This window comes from Myotis yumanensis, unplaced genomic scaffold (genome assembly GCF_028538775.1).
Source record: "Myotis yumanensis isolate MYYU_CA2020_CCGP unplaced genomic scaffold, mMyoYum1.0.hap1 SCAF_8, whole genome shotgun sequence".
Lineage (NCBI taxonomy): Eukaryota > Metazoa > Chordata > Mammalia > Chiroptera > Vespertilionidae > Myotis > Myotis yumanensis.
In genome coordinates, this window is record NW_027223759.1 from 39,709,184 (window position 1) to 39,729,014 (window position 19,831).

Below are 19,831 nucleotides of genomic sequence, written 5' to 3' on the forward strand. Positions count from 1 at the left end.
ATTTGTTATTTATTTTGAGTTTGATGGATCAAATAAAAGTCACTTTTGTAATCTTAGCCATACTTGTTCAATGAGTACTCAATGAATAGTTCAAAACAGAAAGATATATTTTTTCTTCTTGTGACTTAATGCCCGTTTGTTTAAAATGTAGGTGAGATCACTTCCATATAGGTAACTGTTATGAACATTTGACATACTGCCAGCTTTTAGACCTTTATACAGTACTAGAGGCCTGGTGAACGACATTCGTGCACTGGGGGGGTGGGGGGGGGTCTCTCAGCCCGGCCTGCACCCTCTCACAGTCTGGGACCCCCAAGGGGTCCTCAGAGCTGCTGCAGAGGCAGGAGAGGCCCCTGCCACCACTGCTGCGCTCGTCAGCGGTGAGCCCAGCTTCTGGCTGTGTGGCGCTCCTGCTATGGGAGTGCACTGACCACCAAGGGGCAGCTCCTGCGTTGAGCGTCTGCCCCCTGGTGGTCAGTGCGCATCATAGTGACCGGTTGTTCTGCTGTTTGGTTGATTTGCATATTAGGGTTTTATTATATAGGATGAGCACTGTCATAGGAACATACACACATTCATTAAAGAAATGGATAAATAAGCAACCAAACACTAATGGAATTAACCTAAGCATACTGTATTATTACCTATTTTTATTAAATTGAAAAAATCATAGACACATTCTTGTGTCAAAAGTACAATAGGTAATTTTAATGGGTATAATATTTCACTGCTTGAATTAGCACAATTTAAAGAATATCTTATTGGTGAGGAAGTAGAGTCTCTTTAGTTTCTTAATATTATAAACAAGTATTAATGTTTACTGTGTTATAATTATGTGAACAAAGAAATAATTTAAAATCCAGGTAGATACAAGCATAATTATCTTACCTAATTTTTAGCTTTTCTGAATGCTCTATTCTGAAATTTAATTGATGATGCAATGGTGAAGAATAGCAGCAGGTTCACCAAATTGGGTGTGACTCTGTTAGTAATTTGGGTTCTATGATAATCATGTTCCTGAATGGTCTACCTGATAGAATATTGTGGAACCTGAGTTGATTCAAAGGCACATACTTCAACGGAGGGCAAATATTTTTTGTTGGTTCTGTACTTATTTTAAGGGAATGTAGGAGCTGTCAAACTTTGCATGAATAAAGTACTCATTTTGTCAATCGTTTTAACCACTTAAGAAAAAGGGAAAGTAAGTAGAAAATTAGAGCAAAGATGACTGATGAGTAATAATGTGGTTGTCTGAATGTCTGATGTATTGCCTCTCATAAGGGCCATTTAAAAGACGCATTTAGAGCTGCTCTGTGTCTAAGTTATTATGGCCTAATGCTTTTGAACTATAATAGTTTAGCTAATTTAACTTTGGGAGAAAATTGAATGACCAGAACAATGACAATTTAAGATTTATATCAATCAAAGGAAAAAACAAACAAACAAATGAAAACCACATATTTTTCTATCTTAATTGAAATATGATAGTCTGATAAATACGATCACAGAATGTTCTTTCTGTATCATTGTTTTTCAGATGTAAAAAATGTGCACTTGTTTTACTTTGAGAGATGAGTAGATGACCATTTTTTTTTCCCAATTCCAGCAGCATCTTATTTTGCACATAATCTGCTGTTTCATTAATGAAAATCAGAAGCAGCTTGGAGTATTTTGTGCATAATTAATTATCTTGGCAAGAAGATTTATGAATGTAATTTTTTTCAATTGCTCCAATCAGGCATAAGTGAGACAAACAGATAAATTAAAAATAAGTTATTCATAATCTCTTTGTATAAGACAATGTCAAGGACATTGAGGAATAGCAAGTAAGACATGAGGGCAGATCATCTGTTTTTACCCTCAGATCACATATAAGATACACATCTTTGTAGAGGAAAGAGGGAAATAGAATTAACATTTGCAAGGTTTTATACCACTTATATAATAATTCTGTAACCATATGTAATCATGTTCATTCTTTAAAAAATATATTTTTATTGATTTGAGAGAGAGAGAAACATCAATGATGAGAGAGAATCATTGATCGGCTGCCTCCTGCACACCCCCCACCGGTGATCGAGCCCACAACCCAGGCATGTGCCCTTGACCGGAATTGAACCCAGGACCCTTCAGTCCCTAGGCCAACGCTCTATCCACTGAGCCAAAACCAGCCAGGGCCATATTCATTTTTACTAGACAATTAAAATGATATCAGGCTCAGGGCACCAGTCTGGTACCTGGTGGGCTGCTATAAAACTTTGCACACACACACACACACACACACACACACACACACACTTTATATGATACTACATTCTAACGAGGAGTTAGAGCTTGGATGATTGACCAGCTTCAATTGATATGAAATAATATAAAAGTGCCTAATGTAGTGACTAGCACATAGTAAGAGTTTAAAACAAAATCTTTCTTTGAATGTAGCTTTCTAATATTGGCTGGCATATCAAATAATGAATTATCCTGGTGATACTGGTATTCAATAGTTCAGCCCAATAACATACATGACTTTCAAACCCTTATAGGTTAAAATTTATCACAAAATTTTATTTTAGCACCTAAGCTGTTTCTAGAATTCACTCTAAGGCACATTAGAGTAAATGCAAAGTATCTTGAGGTGTTTGTAGGAGAAACTTCGTGATTTTGAAAACAATAGAAACACCTCCTAAGTCAAATGCATGCTAACCACCATTTATTTCAATGACACTACATATCATTGGTCCTAAAGGAGGTAGTCTGGTGCAGGTGGCATGGCTAGCAATCCCAGCTTTTACATTACTGGCTATGTGATTTGGGCAAGTTAGTTGGCCTCTGTGCCTCATGTTCCTTTTCTGTAAACTGGAAATAATAATAATAGCTATCTATAGATTTGTTGTGAATATAAACAACATTATATGTGTAAAACTGCTTAAAGCACAGCTTAGCATACAGCAAGCACTCAGTAAATGTTCAAATGTTCACCATCTCACTCCATGTTGGTGGTCACTCTCTGAGCATTACCAGATAATCACCAGCACATAGAACCCTACATATTCACTGGATCCCATACCAATTCTCTAAATTACTAGATAATCTTTCTAAAATGTTATCATGTGAATGGTAAATAAGTGCCATTTCATGTCTTGGTATCCAGCTGAGTTTATTAAAAAAAAGGTCAACTTTATCTGTATGATAAAGTTAAAAATTTATTTTTCTCTCCCTAACTTTCTCCACTCTTTAGCTATTTCTTTACCTAATTTATTCTTATTATAGTTGATTACATTTTCCTTAAGCTTAGTTGATCACTTCTATATACAGTATTGTTCAATTGGATTGATGGCTTAATAGCACTTTAACTAGGCACAATTATTTAAGCCCCCACATCAGTTGGTAAGAGGGCTGGGCGATACACACCATAACTAGATTACATTCTCAGCAGTGATAGGACCGATAACAAAGCTGTGTGCTCTCCGGGAAAAGCTCTGCCTTACTTTGACCTCACATCCTTCCACTGTATGACAGTCAGTTGCTGCTACTCCAGCTGTCTGCTCCGCCCTGGGCTGCCTGTGTATCTTCTTCCACACCCTGAGCTCCTTTCCTTTCCTGCCCCTGGTGCTGGAGGTTGTTGGCTTTTATTTTTTCTTCAATACTGCTACCATCGCAAACTGGCTGGGGAGGGGGACTCATTCCTTTCTCTACCCCCATTCTTCAGTCCCCAAAGACAAGCAAAGGGGCCCTATTAATTTTAATGCTTTTTGTAGGGAGACTCATAAGCAAATACAATAAATGGCACACTTTGGAAGGATTAAACCATCCCTTATAATTCAGCAGTTATTTATCCTATCAATACGATAGTTTCTAACTCTCATTTCCCCCCAACAACCAGGGTTTAGGTCAAAGCTTCAGCATGCACTGTATCAGGCTACATAAACAAGGAACTGGGGAGGTTATGTGCAAATGTCAAGCTTTGGTCCTACTTCTAAGTAGCCCTGTAAGTTAGTCTCTCTCTCCCTCTGAATATAAATGGCTGCCCATCACCCAAGGTACATCCCAAAGTTATCCTGGGAAAACCATGCCTTACATATCTTTGGCAGAGATGCATGTGGCCACTAGACTGGTCTGTTTCTTTTCTTGAAAAAAAAAGAAGAAGACTTTTTTTCCCACTGCTGGGATAATTCCCAGCAACGAGTCAAAGGTAATGCTAGGGATAAAATTTAGGTCCAGAGATGTCCACTGTACTGATTTTATTCATGGGATTAAAGAGCTTTCCACCATCGAGTAGCTGGAAGTAAAGAGCCTACCTAAACACAAACAAGAGTTGAAAGCAATCTTGGGAAGGGAAGTCCTTAGTGCCAAGTGTCTTATAATATAAATGTTGGAAGAGGAATGATATGTTAACACAAGTCAGAATAATTAAATACATGAAATTATGATTCCAGACAGGGAGATAGATGATCTGTAAAGCTGTTTACAAAATAACAAATTTTGCCTATGACCAATAATATAATATATTAACTTTCCTGATACCCATCAACAGAGAATACTGGGATTCGATAATTTGCTAAGGAATACTAATATCTTCCCATTGATGTCAGTAATTCATGGAAGGCTTCCAAATTCCACAAAAGAAAATTCTCCTCCTGGAATCTCTGAGATAGAGTCCAAAATAACAAGCCAATAATGAGATCAGTCTCAGAATGCATCTAAAAAAACCCAATCCACATTTTGGCACTGATTCTTTTCTCCTCTGCTTCCAAATCCTCAGGTACAAACATCAGTGACATGGCTTTAATGCTTCCTAATACTTTACCACCTAATGAAGCAAATGAATGTGTGAAGTCTGGTTATGGCCTAGTTAAATACAGAGCGCATTTGACTAGATCGTCTGATGCAAAATAATGGAAATTGGTTTTCCTACAGTAAATAAGAAAAAGAGCGATGGGAGCTAATATTGTTGTTTTAATGCTAACATGCCTTCAAAATCAAAGTAGACATTAGACCTGTCACCTGAGGCCTTCAACTATAGTTGAAAACACCTCTGTCTATGTGTGCATTTTTGGTAATTGGAAGAGAGACTATCACAAAGTCTTGGGTTAAAGAAGATAAGTAACTGATCCCCTTGCCCTCATTATCAGTTTTTTGTTTTGTGTCTCTAATAGTAACTGATTCTTTGGCAGGAACTGTTGGAACTGTCCTGCACATGGAAAAGAAAATGAAACTAATTTGAAAGAGATTTTCATCTTCCCTTAAGCATTTCTGTTAGGGTGGTTTGAATTGTTTATTGCTAGCTTACCTCCTGCAGCACAGTTTTAACGATCAAAAATAAGGTCTGATCTCAGATTGTAGAACAAATGGCGGAGAAAGGGACTATGATGCTTTATTCAGTCTGACGCATCGCTTTGGGTTGCAGCAGATGTTTACCTTCTTGCCACTCGAGTCATTTATCCTTGATCATCAGACAATACTTTCTATGTGTTTCGTGTGTTCCCCATGTTTTAGTTCTGTCTTTAACACGTATCATTTTGGAACAGGAATTCTCAGTTTGTGCTTGTTGTCTCCTTTGCTTACAGCTGGCATCTTCCTCTGAGGCACCCCTTCTCTCTAATGCACTGTGTCCACTGAGCCCCGTGCACAGGTTCTATTTCCATGTTAGAATTAGAGTTTATAAATATATTATTGCATTTTGGGTTTTGTCTTAGGAACATTCATAAACTAGCCTAATAAGAACCATTTCTCTTCTCTGGAACCCTTTGGTTCTCCATACATTCTGACTGTGGCATTTCTGTCTTCAACCGTGGGACTTTCTTCTTGTTAGTTGTGTAACCTTAACTGAATTGCCTGTATGTGTCTCAGTTTCCTCATCTATTGCAAAAGTAAATATCTTCATCATAGGGGGGATACAAAGGTTGGATAAGGTCACTTGTAACCTGCCTAGAGTAGTACCTGACATCTCTCTGTGAAAGTAGGGTTCATTTGTTTTACTTTCTTTATTCTTATCTCCCAGCTACGGGGTCAGTGTGGGGATGGGTTATTCAACAAGCAAAGACTAGTCTTTCTGGCCCAAAGCTACCCTCAGTAGTGCTCACTTCCAACCTTCACATTCTGGTACATTCCTACATCAATCCTCCTTCATGAATCTTCAGTCTTGCAAAAAATGCTTATGTCTCATCTAATAAAATTTTTTTTAAAAAGGTGGGAGAAGCCTCTTTGGTACCCCTGCTTTCCTTAAAGCTATCACCTGATCCTTCTTTTACTTAGCCAATAAACTTCTTTGGAAGAGTCATTAGCTGAACTTCAGTACCCCTACCCAGTGGTCCATACATGCTTATCAACCAATGCTTCATCCTACTATTTTCCTGATTTCACTATTTTAAATAGCCTCTAATTAAAACTCAGTCATTAGATCTACAAATAAGGATATTTTCAAAATCCTTGAGTTGTAGAACCATCTGATAAAAATATAATGCAAGCCATGTATGTGATTTTATTTATTTATTTATCTATATATCAATTTATCTTTAAATCCTCACCTGAGGATATGGTTTTTTTAAAATTGATTTTTTTATAGTGAGAGGAAAAGAGAGAGAGAGAGAGAGAGAGAGAGAGAGAGAGAGAGAGAGAAACATTGATGTGAAAGAGAAACATCAGCTGCCTCCTATACGTGCCCAACCAGGGATCAAACCCTCAACCTACGTATGTGCCCTTACTGGGAATATAACCCGCATTCTTTTGGTGTACGGGACGATGCTCCAACCAACTGAGCCACCTGGCCAGGGCCACATAAGTGATTTTAAAAGTTGTAGTAGCCAGGCCCTAGCAAGTTTGGCTCAGTGGAGGGAGCATCAGCCTGCAGACTGAAGGGTAGCAGGTTCAATTCCAGTTAAGGGCACATACTTCGGTTACAGGCTCCATCCCTGGCCCCAGTCAGGGCGCATGCAGGAGGCAACCAATTGATATATCTCTCTCACATAGATGTTTCTCTCTCTCCCTTCCACTCTCTCTAAAAATCAATGGGAAAATATCCTCGGGTAAGGATTAACAACAACAACAAAAAGTTGTAGTAGCCACATTAAAAAAGTGAAAAAGAAACACAAAAAAGTTTAAAAGCCTCATAAAAAAGCAATAATATATTGTGTTTAATCCAACATATCCAAAATAGTATTTCAACATTTAATCAATATGAATATTCTTAATGAGGTATGTTTATTAATTTTTAAAAATATGACTATGAAATCTGCTGTGTATTTTATACTTAGAGTACATTTCAATTTGGACTTGTCACATTCCAAGCACTCAATAGCCATATGTGCTTATTGGCTACCACATAGGACAGTGCAGGTCTACACCATTTGACTGAGTTTTTCTGGCACCCTCTAATATCCAAGATAGCTCTTGGTTTTCATTGAACACCTCTGATTGCTTCTTCTTTGCATCTTTGCTGATTTTCTTTTCCTTTCCTTTCTCTCTGTCTTCTTCATCCTCAGATAGGTGGTCCCCTTCCCCCTGTAAAAAAGATCTGCCCACTCCTTCTCTACCTTAGTTCTACCTGCTCTGGCCACTGAGGATCTAGAATGTCATGTCAAATCAGTGCAATGACCATGAACACAACACTTATGTTAAGCTGAAAGGTGGGAACTGAAGAGAGAGGAAAAATGTTCTTACCTCCCCCTTACACTATCATTCCCTTGAACTGATTTGCAGTGCATACTCTGGATGCTTTTTGTTCTTTTCTTTCCACCAACCCTTGGCTCATGTTTTTATCCTTTGCAGAGACCATGTTCTATAGAATGTCCTGATGCATCACTTACTGTACTTACCACTCAGCAGCTGATATAATTTACACCCTTAGAAAAAGTGCTCTTGGAATATCTGTGCAGCTGTCTGCAATAGGTGTGCGCAGGGCACAACGACTGATTTACGGGGTGGCAGAATATTATGGTTGACAAGCTCTTAGTTATTTAGGGTGTTGTGCTTTTACAAGAAGGACTCTAAGAGCCTGTTCTGCATGCGTCCCATGGCACACGTAGTAAATCTAATCTAAGAGGCTGAACATGTGTGTGAATGCCTCACTGAGCTGTAACACCCACACAGCGAACTACTTAATTCTGAGTTTTATGCCAACTTGTTTTTATACGTCTCTCCCCAGAGTGCATTCAGTAGTAAAAATGTGTAGATCTAGAGAGTCAGTTTGCTTCATCAGGCAGGTATGTGATCAGGATATATGGAATATCACCACAGACCTTTAACTGCATTCTCTTGTAGGGAACAGTATTGCCATACAGGAATAGTATGCTTTGGGGATTGAAATAGTATTTGCCAAATGTAGGGATGAGGTCAGTAGATACCTTTTAAAAATCAAACAACTCATTCCTTTCCTGCTTTCATCGCCACTGACATGTGCTAGATGACAAGTCTTTGACTCACAAAATTAAATAGGTTTACTGAGGGTTCAGGCTTCTCACCTGTTTTTAGAGATTAACGAACACCTGTTTGTACCCACTTTTATTCACTCAGATTCTATATTAACTTTCTCTATTGAAGCATTCTTGAGATTTCAGAGTTCCTCTCCCCTGAGCTAAGAATAAATAAAAATTACTCCCAATACTTAATAAATTAAATGATCTCTGAAAGCTGGTTATAGTCATGATTCATTTTTTTTTGATGAAACCCTTAAATCATTGTTCTAGTTGTGTTTTTATATGGGCTCACTGCATCTTTTGTGAGAAATTATTTGTATAAAATTAAATAAATGAATAAATGTTATAGCTCTTGATAAAGTACTCTGTGTGTTCTAATGTGCACACTATACATACTATCTATTTCTAACTGGGATACCAGAAAGACAGACTATTTTCAGATAGTTGTAATACATAAACATTACATTTAGATATGGAGACTGACTAATGTTTGTATTATAAACAGCTTACCAAATATTATAAAGAAAATGAGGTGCATTTCACATGAAAACTGCTACAGTATCACCATTATTCTTTGCATTGATGGCAGCCTAAAATGATGGCTAACAAAGATTTCCAATTAGAAGGAAGCCAGATAAGCCCTCTTACCCCATATTTTACTGCCTATTCCATTCTGAAAAATGCCAGGCGTTAGTATAGACCCTTTGATTTCATAACCAGCTTTGTGGTATCAGCCCTGTAATGGTAATGGAATGTTCTAATCTAGATAACCACTAACTCAACTTCTGTGGTGCGTGTGTGTGTGTGTGTGTGTGTGTGTGTACACATATTGTGTGGAGCTCCATGACTAACCTAGTTTTCTCCTTGGCCACCTGCTTCAAACATTTGTCCATATTATAGGAGGTCAAATAAATCCTGATGCTGTTGTAGACAAGACAGCCTAGGCCAGTGGTTGGCAAACTGCAGCTTGCGAGCCACATGCGGCTCTTTGGCCCCGTGAGTGTGGCTATTCCACAAAATAGCACGTGCGGGTGCGCACGTACAGTGCTATTGAAACTTCGTGGCCCATGCGCAGAAGTTGGTATTTTGTGGAAGAGTCACACTCAAGGGGCCAAAGAGCCACAAGTGGCTCGCGAGCCGCAGTTTGCCGACCACTGTCTAGGCTAGAGGAAAGCATAGTGTAGTGTCCACCATTTTGAATGGACTGTCAGGATTAATTTTTCAGGTTTGAAGTAATTTCCCCTCATACCCATGATTATAAGACTTTAGTGTAGCCAAGAATGGCAGCAGGGCATGGTGGAAAGAGCATGGACTTTGAAATAATGAAAGCTTGGGGAGGAATCCTGGTTCTGTCACTTACTGTGTGGCCCTGGATAAGCTGCTTAAGCTCTCCTCATCTCTAAAATGATGATATCATACTTGTTATAGAGTTGTTGAGGGAAATAGAGGTGATGCCCCAAAAGCAACTAGCAAACTGTCTAGCACAGCCGTGGGCAAACTACGGCCCGCGGGCCGGATCCACCCCGTTTGAAATGAATAAAACTAAAAAAAAAAAAAGACCATACCCTTTTATGTAATGATGTTTACTTTGAATTTATATTAGTTCACACAAACACTCCATCCATGCTTTTGTTCCGGCCCTCCGGTCCAGTTTAAGAACCCATTGTGGCCCTCGAGTCAAAAAGTTTGCCCACCCCTGGTCTAGCATGTAGTGGGCTCTTAGGAATCAGTAGCAATGATGTGATCATGCAACCACACTGTATAGGATTTAAGAGTAAAAATACAAGTCTCTTTCTTTTCATTTGGATAAAGAATCTGCAGCCAGATACTTCATGTCATCAGTTCAATGTCAACTTAGGTCATCATTTAAAAATGTACTACTTCTTTCAAGTCCTTTGCTATTTGTTGTTTTAACAGTGTAAGGTATGTATTGTAAATCAAACCTAAATGAATCTGAGTCATGCCCCATTTATAATGTCAACAGAATTTTAATAATTTCTTCATTTTTTTCAGAACACAAATTTCCAGCAACTGCACCAAACAATATTTTTGCATTGTCTTTTTATAGTAGAAATATAATTCTACATATGCTGTTATGCTGTTAATTACCTTCGTGTGGGTCTATGTAACTGTGGTCAGATTCACATTCTTATCCAGGAAAGGGATTTATATTCTGGAACCATGCATGATTCAGAGACTGTGTGGGAATCTATTTTGGTTCTTCTTTGTTAGGAGATTTTGAATACTTGTCTTCACGCTATGTAATCTGAACTGATATATTATTTTCATGCTTTTCAGGGATTACTTTATTTTTTCTCTGAAGCATGTAGAAGTTGAGTGAAGAAAACATAAAAAATCCACCATAATTATTCAATACATGAGATGAGAAATTGACATAGCTTATGTTTTGAAAGGTTAAGGAAATATTTCTTAATTTTTACTCAGTATTCTAATCATTTGAAAATTTATCTCTGTTGCTTTTTTACTTAGGTTACTTGTTGGTTTCAGAAAACCATAAGAGATTTACGGGAACAAAGTCTCGGTTCATCACTTTCAGATAATGAGGAACTAATCCGTAAGCACGAGGAACTAAAAATAAAAGCAAAGGTAAGAGACACATTAAAAAATAATTGAAACATGCAGGTAATTTAAAGAGGCACTAAACACTCTCTTTGAATAACCCACTATTTACATAGGAACAATTCTGATAGCATTAGCTAATACCACTGCCCACTGCCTATTCTTCTGGAATAATAATGAACAAAACAACAGCTCCTACAGCAAAACTATCTTTTTAAAATAATTACTGTGTCAGACACTGCATTAAGTGTAAGAGATGCATTATCTAAATTATCGCCAACCCCCTAAGGAGTAGGTATTATTTTTTCTCATAACAGATCAAAATAAACTAAAAGCAGAGGCTTACAGAAGCAAGATAACTTTACTAGTGTAATATATCTTGTCAGTAGCAGAGTTGGAATTTGATTGCAGGTCTTACCTAACTCCACTCTACTGTGCCAGCTTTCTAAAAAAAAAATGTTTTTCTACACTGAGGTCTCAGTATGATTTCCAGATATAGTTTACTTGCTGTTTCCATTTATATTTCCCCAATCCCTTAATTTGCTTCACATTTTTTGGTTTTGCACAAATTAATGGCTACCAGCTGGGCAACCACTTGCAGGTGTTCGAATGTGCAAAATGGAACCATGACGTGCTGAGGCGAGAGGGGCAGAGCAGCCACATAACAGTGCTCCCTCTGCATTGTCTTGTTTGGAAACGGACTCCAGTGTACATGTGGGGTTTATAAATACTTTCCAGAGTTCTTTACAGGTGCTCCATTTTAATCTGCAAGAAAACAAAAGTTTATTTGTAGTAGACTGAGTGGGAATGGTGAATACTTGAATCAATATCAGGCATAGGGAACTTTCTATTATCAGTATGTTGGGTGCCTGGTAGTTATGGGTACAGCTCAGTCAAGAAGCTCTGGAAAACAATGGGCCAACATTCCTAGGCAATGGTTGAGAATAAGGAAGACAAACCAAATAAATACTACATGTGTGGGAGGGTGGGATTTAGGTGGGGCAGGAAAGGCAGTAGATTGCATTGATCTGAAGTTTCCTTATGGGGATCATGATGCCTTTGTTCGTTTTTGCTTCTCTTTGAACACTGCAGCATGCATAGGCATTCAAAGTGTTTGCTTTGAATATTTGCTTAACTGATAAAAGATGCAGTTACAAAGACTTATGACTAATGATTTTTAAGTACTTTAAAAATGTCTATACTTACGAATTTTTTAAAATTACACAAGAACTTATTCTGTGCCGAAACCGGTTTGGCTCAGTGAATAGAGCGTTGACCTGCAGACTGAAAGGTCCCAGGTTCGATTCCGGACAAGGGCATGTACCTTGGTTGCAGGCACATCCCCAGTAGGAGATGTGCAGGAGGCAGCTGATCAATGTTTCTCTCTCATCAATGTTTCTAACTCTCTATCTCTCTCCCTTCCTCTCTGTAAAAAAAATCAATAAAATATATTTTTTAAAAAAGAATTTATTCTGTGTATGTCAAACAAGTTTTATCAGTGAAAATTCTATCAAAATTCTCAGCTAGTAAGCACAAGAAACAACCTCAATTATATACAGGAGTTGCTTCCTTTAAAACAAATAAACAAAAATGGCATGTTCACATAATGGAAACCTCCTTTAGGGTTATATTCACTGTTAACTGTGGATTATGGTTTCATACAGCCTTGAGGATAGTTGGAGTAGAATATTTGTTAGCATATAATCTCAGTTCTAGTAGGACACAGTTTTTATCATTCTCTACATTCCATATTTGTAGTGCTGATATCCATAAATAGAAAAACACAGATATTCTTTTCACCATTATCCCAATGTTGCAGACATAAGAGGTTTAAGAATTAAAATTTTAATCATAAATATTTTATTATATAAAGTACATCATAGAAAATTTCTAAACTATAAGGAAAATAAAAGTGAATCATTCAAACCAAAGATAGCCATTGTTAAGATAACCATTCTTGATATTTTTATACATTTCCTTTCAATTTTTTTCCTGCACAAACCTAGAAACACATGATATCAGAGTTATGCTTTTTTATTTTTAACTTTATCATAACCTAATAACCTTCAGCTGAAAAATGCTTTATTATATGAATCCTGAATTCATATTATAGGATTACACATTTTGATTATGTATAGAAGCTAAACCATGTGAATATCTAAGCAAATGTTATTTTTAAAAGGTACAAATTCCTGATAAACACCATTATGTTCCAGACAAATCAACTGCTTCCTTTCAGGGTCCTAAGCCTCTCAGAAACCAGTTACAAATCTCATGGATCAACTGAGTATTAAAGCATAATCAAATAAGTAGGGTTTTTTTTTTTTTAGCTGAATTGATTTTAGAAACAGAGAGAAAACTATTTCTCTCTGTCTTCCTTGAGAATAAATTTATTTTCTAAAAGAGATGTATACATTTGCTTTGCTGGGAGTTCATTTTATTGCTTATTTTGAAACATTCTTTTTTTTTATTATTATTTTTTTTTATTTTTTAAAAAAAAAATATTTTATTGATTTTTTACAGAGAGGAAGGGAGAGAGACAGAGAGTTAGAAACATCAATGAGAGAGAAACATCGATCAGCTGCCTCCTGCACACCCCCCACTGGGGATGTGCCCGCAACCCAGGTACATGCCCTTGACCGGAATCGAACCTGGGACCTTTCAGTACGTAGGCTGATGCTCTATCCACTGAGCCAAACCGGTTTTGGCGAAACATTCTTTATGGGATAAGATTTTCCATCCAAACTGTGGTTTAGCCAATGGAGCCCCCAATATCAATACCATCTTTAAAAATTACCAAAATATTGAATAGCTATTTAGATTGGGTCAACCCAATAGAGATGAGTACTAAACATGACTTGTTGATAAAAAGGGTTTGAGATACTTGCCATCATTCGGGACACTAGATAATCCAATGGCAAGATAACTGATTATTCAAGGCAGCAGGGGCCCCTGAATCATTGTAAATGCAGAGGATGGAGTGGCCCTCTGTTCTGGGGTGATCCAGCATGGCTTTCCAGAAGAACGGGGTTTGAGCGGATGGATGGGATCTGAGCAGTTGGTTAGGAGAGGGTGGCTGTTCCAGAATAAGGTAAAATAATGATAAGACCAGTCTGTCTATGACAAGAGTTAAAGGTCCTAGCAAAGTTGAACCCAGAGAAGAGACACTAAGGGGAGTTGTCCCAGAGGTTATATGTATCCACAGTGATTGCATAAGAAAGAAATGCTAACCAAACATGGTCATTACAGGGAATAAACTTCCATAAGTTGAGAAATAAAAGAGCTTCTGAGGCTGTGGAAAGTGGGCCTAGGTGACCTCAAAACTCCCTTTAACTTTCAGGTTCCATAAAGACAGGATTCAGATTACAATATCGGTTGTGCTTGTTATATTTAAAACAACATGAATGTAAAAAACACCTTTTCAGAGCTGGCCAAAAGGAGTGGAACTGACCAAAAGAGGAAATAATGGCATTTCTGAAAAGTGGAGATAGTGTCTCACTCCCCTGGGTATTCCCAGCATTAGAACCCTTCCTGGTATGCTTGATTCATGTTTATTCAGCCTTTTTAACTATGAAGATGAAAGAAACATTCTTTTAATTTCTTTCTATGATTCTCTGGTGACTTTAGGTAACCACTCAGTTTCCTTTTACCTATCTACTCATTATCTTTGTTTTATTTTATTTATTTATTTATTTATTTATTTATCCCTACCTGAGGATATTTTCCCATTGATTTTGATTTTTATAGAGAGTGGAAGGGACAATGTGAGAAAGACACATCGATTGGCTACCTCCCACACTCACCTTTATCAGGGCCAGGGATTGAGACTGCAACTGAGGTACATGCCTTTGACTGGAATCGAACCTGGGACCCTTCAGCCAGAGGGCCGACACTCTATTCACTGAGCCAAACCAGCCAGGGCTTTCTTTCTTTATTTATTTAAAAAAATCTGTCCCCCCAGAGTGGAGTTACACAAACTCTTAAATTCATTATAAATCTCCTGCTTGGCCATTCTCTTGCTTTATTTTATTATTGCTCCTTCATTCTCTATCCCCATCACATTTCCCTTCTCACAGGCGCTCTAATGGGTTCAATATGTGTCTGTAGACATATTCCCATTCCTAAAATATATACATGTTTCCAATTTGCAAAAATGGGCCTATGGCATAGATCTCATTGTTTCTTCCCATAACACTGCTTGCTAGTACTGGGCCAGGCTTTATCTCCTGCCTATGGCACTCAACCTTATTCTATTCCAGATGGCCAGTGACCCTGACACTGAGACTCACCACCTTTTGGCTCCTCAAGGAAGCTTCTCTTATCTATAAGCTTTATTCTCACTTGTTGTTCTTCACAGGAAGGACCAGCTGTATTATTTATAGAGCTCAGTACAAAATGAAAATATAGAGATTTCCTTTAAATATTATTGAGATTTTATTTATTTTTATTTTTGTTAATCCTCACTCAAGGATATTTTTTCCATTAATTCCTAGAGAGAGTGTAAGGGAGGGGGGAAGTGGAGAGAGATATCAATTGGTTGCCTCCCCCTTTTTTCTTCCTCCCCCCCCCTCCCCCCCCCCCCCCCCCCCCTGCCCACATGGGCCCCGGGAGCCCAGGATTGGACCTGCAACCCAGATACTTGCCCTTGACCAGAAATCAAACCCAAGATCTTTCATTATAAGGGCCAACGCTCTAATCACTTAGCAACACTGGTCAGGGCAAATATTATTGGAATTTTAATGCACCAACAGCAAGCACAACATTAACCTAAGCACAAGATCCTTCTGAGTATAGGGTCCTGTGTGGTGGTATAGGTCACTGGACAATGAAGCTGGTCCTATTGACAATGTTAAGATCTCTGGAAAAGACCTAACAACCTTAGATGGTTAACCAAAAATAGAGATCATAATGTTATAACAGGTTGTGTCTACATGGAAAAAAACAGGTTGAAATTCTGGCTATGTTACTCACTATGCCAGCGGTTCTCAACCTTTGGGTCGCGACCCCTTTGGGGGTCGAACAACCCTTTCACAGGGGTCACCTAAGACCATCAGAAAACACATATATAATTACATATTGTTTTTGTGATTAATCAATATGCTTTAATTATGTTCAATTTGTAACAATGAAAATACATCCTGCATATCAGATATTTACATTACGATTCATAACAGTAGCAAAATTACAGTTATGAAGTAGCAACGAAAATAATTTTATGGTTGGGGATCACCACAACATGAGGAACTGTATTAAAGGGTCGCTGCATTAGGAAGGTTGAGAACCACTGCACTATGCAATCTTGGGTACACTTGACCTCTCTGAGTAAGGAGGAGCCTAGCCATGAAAACTCAACGAGAAACTATTTTTGAAAACATCCACATTTCAGTAGTGGCTCCAAAAATGTTGTTTACTTTGCCACCCATGACGTAAATGTGCAAATAGTTTTCATCTGTGGTTTTTCAACAGTCTCATTCCTTGTTCTTAGAGAAGGATTCCAATTTTATGTGTCCTTAAACAGGAGGAAGCATATTACATTTTGGACTTTTATTTGGGTGTGAGTATGAGGAGAAGGGGAAATGTTCCTTTCAAAGGAGATTTAGCATAGAAATAAGGCCTCAAGCTGGGGATTCATTAGTGAAACTCATGTAAATAATCTGGGAATCCACGGAAAGTAGGTGCTTCTGCTTCCCACAGCTAACGCACACAGCGGGAACTGTTCTGTATTGCTTATTAGTTCTTTCAAAAAAACTTTGAAAGTGCCTCTATCTTGCTGGAATGCAGTCAAATAAGAAATATAGCAACATCCATATCTCTTAATAAATGTGATACCTTATTCAGAATGTGTTGAAATAATTAAACTAAAGGCTTATTAACACAACCTTTGACTATGAGTAATTGTATTAAATTATATTTTCTTAAGTATGAAAAAATATTCTCCTTTTACATATGTAACAGGTAAAGAAATAGCAGATATGGATGATTATAAATCACCCTTTGGTTAAGGACTTAAATACTCTTAGATTTTATCACGTATCACTTTAACGCCCCAAGGCTTGAATTCAACCTTTGGAGCTCAGAGTTAGTTGTAGGATGTATTAAAATAATATGTAAACAAATACTTTCTTATTATCTCCTTTGAGGAAGCATAATCATTCCTCCTACCACACATCAGAAATAATGTTCATATAAAAATGGCCTTCAGGAACCAACCTGTACTTCTGTTGGGAAGGAAACTTTTCCTCTTTCAATTTGGGTCCAGCTATTAGAGGCCTGCAGAGTAACTGACAATAGACAGAGATGGACAGGAATAAAAGAGCTTTATCTTCACACATGCCCAGGGGAGCTCCCAATAATGGAAAACTTGTGCAGTAGTCCAAAGTAAAGATATATATATTTCAATTTAGGGCATCAGGGGGAGAGTATGGAAGGTCCTGGTTGGGCTTTTTGATGCTAATGGGATGGGCAGTCTATCTTCTGGTTGGAGTTTCCCAGTGGGAGAATGTATGGCAGCTGAATCTGCACCTCCTGGTACTAAGGGTCAGCCTTCTTTCAAGTCAGGAAACTCCCTGGGAAGGGTGTCAATGGCAGCTGTATTTTCAGGAGACTGCTTAAGTCTAGGGAATATTTCTTTCTGTGGCTGTGAATTGTTCAGACATTTTCAGTTTAAAGTAATTTTCGTCTCCTCACTTCTATAGCTTCAGCCCTTGGTTGAGTTCAGGCCCTTTGCAGTGGGTGCACACTAGAGTCACCTGGGGGCTTTGGAAAATGCTGAAGTCTGGATCTCGTGTTCAGAGATTTTTATGTAGTTTGTGGCATTAGAATTTTTAAAAACTTCATTGCCAATCTTAAACTGATGAAGCTTTTGTCAAAAAAGATGCTTTCCTACTCCTTATAAAAAAGCCTGATATATCTGGCAGTATCGAGCTCACCTTTATGTATAGACACTGCAGCTCTTGTGTAGTTATTTTCTCTAGAAAAGGCATGTGCACTCCCGTTTGCCAAAGGCCTCCACATCCCTCTTTATCTACCTTCCCTCCCACAATTGCTTTATGTTCTCACGTTATGTGTCTGGCCCTGTAAGCATTTGGATTTGACTTATGATGAGCAATAAGGTATCATCCAACTGGAGTAGTAACTTAAACTGGTTTGCATTTTATTTTATTTGAAAAAAATTTTTTTTATTGATTTCAGAGAGAAAGGGAGAGGGAGAGAAGGAAACATCAATGATGAGAGAGAATCATTGATTAGCTGCCTCCTGCACGCCCCACTGGGAATCGAGCCCCCAACCTAGGCATGGCCCAACTAGTCACTTCCTGGTTCATAGGTCCACACTTAACCACCGAGCCAAGCCAGCTGGGCTAACTAGTTTGCATTTTAGAAAATTACTTTGGAAATAATGTGAATGATAACAAAGGAAGGGAGTGATATTGAAATCAGGACAGTCACTTAGAAAACTGTCGTTTAAATGAGAGTGGCTTTAGGTGGGGCATGATGTCTTTTTTGAGATGGAGGTCATTAATCCCCATTTTAAAGGCTTAAAGAGACATAGCACTGTTATTCAAGTGTGGCTTCCAGAAGCAACAGCAGCAACATCTGGACATCTTAGCACTGCAGACTCTCAGACTCGACCCAGCAAACCTATTAGGTCAGAATCTGCATTTTAACCCAGAGAATTTGAATGGACACTAAAGTTTAAGAGGAACTGACTTAGAAGTTTGTACTATATACTAGTATTTCATGTAGGTTCATAGTGCTTTTCATAGATGAATATGTATTGTTTAGAAAGACCTTGAGTAAAAATAATATTTTAAGTTCTGGGAGAGAATAAAACTGAAAATTGTGTATAGAAACATCATCTTCAATGTTTTAATTATAGTAGAAATATTCCTCAGATTCAAGATTAAAACCATCTTCCATGATTCATCATCTAATCCAATTTTCCAAGTCATTGAAAATATTTTCCAGTTGTTGCTGGGTGATTTCATAAATTGGATTTGTGATCTTGGCCTCTAGTTTCTTCAAAAATATTATTTAGAGATCTTTAAAAAATACCAATGCTTAGGTCCCATGGAATCTTTATTAGAGAAAAAAGTCAAGTTTAAAGTTACAAAATAGCCCTGACTGGTTTGGCTCAGAGGCTAGAGCGTTGGACTGAAGGGTCCCAGGTTCGATTCCGGTCAAGGGCATGTACCTTGATTGCGGGCATATGCCCAGTAGGAGGTGTGCAGGAGGCAGCTGATCAATGTTTCTCTTTCATCGATGTTTCTAACTCTCTATCTCTCTCCCTTCCTCTCTGTAAAAAATCAATAAAATATATTTAAAAAAAATAAAGTTACAAAATATTTATATAACTATGAGATAATAAAGTAAAGCAAAATCTCTTGCAAGCTTATTTGGATAATTTAAATGCATAATTATCATCATAGAAACACTGTAAGAAAGTGGCTCTTTTTTTCTCATTAAAAAAAATCTTTATTGTTGAGAGTATTACAGCTGTCCCAAATTTTCCACCTCATTGCCCTCCTCCATCCGGTTCCCATCCCACTCCAGGCCTTCACCATCCTTCTGTCTGTGTCCACAGGTAACATCTTTCGTTAATCTCCCTTCCCTCTGAGATTTGTCAGTCTGTCCCATGTTTCTATTTCTCTGATTTGATTTTATTCACCAGTTTATTTTGTTCATTAGATTTCTCATTCATTTATTTTGATTTTTAGATTCAACTGTTGATAGATATGTATTTATTGCCATTTTATAAAATCGCTTTTTCTTCATCATCATCATCATCATCATCACCATTTTCTTCTTCTTCTTCTTAAGGAAAATGCTTCAACATTTCATGT

At 37.8% G+C, this 19,831-nt stretch overlaps 1 protein-coding gene across 4 annotated transcripts in view; it reads left to right on the forward strand.

Moving 5' to 3' along the window:
• CCDC141 (coiled-coil domain containing 141) overlaps positions 1-19,831 on the forward strand; it is a 171,497-nt gene that overhangs the window by 47,668 nt on the left and 103,998 nt on the right. For all 4 annotated transcript variants that reach the window (XM_070422661.1, XM_070422659.1, XM_070422660.1 and 1 more), the window contains one exon: positions 10,902-11,018. In XM_070422661.1, coding sequence (XP_070278762.1) covers positions 10,902-11,018 — 117 coding nt within the window. The remainder of the gene's footprint in view (positions 1-10,901; positions 11,019-19,831) is intronic.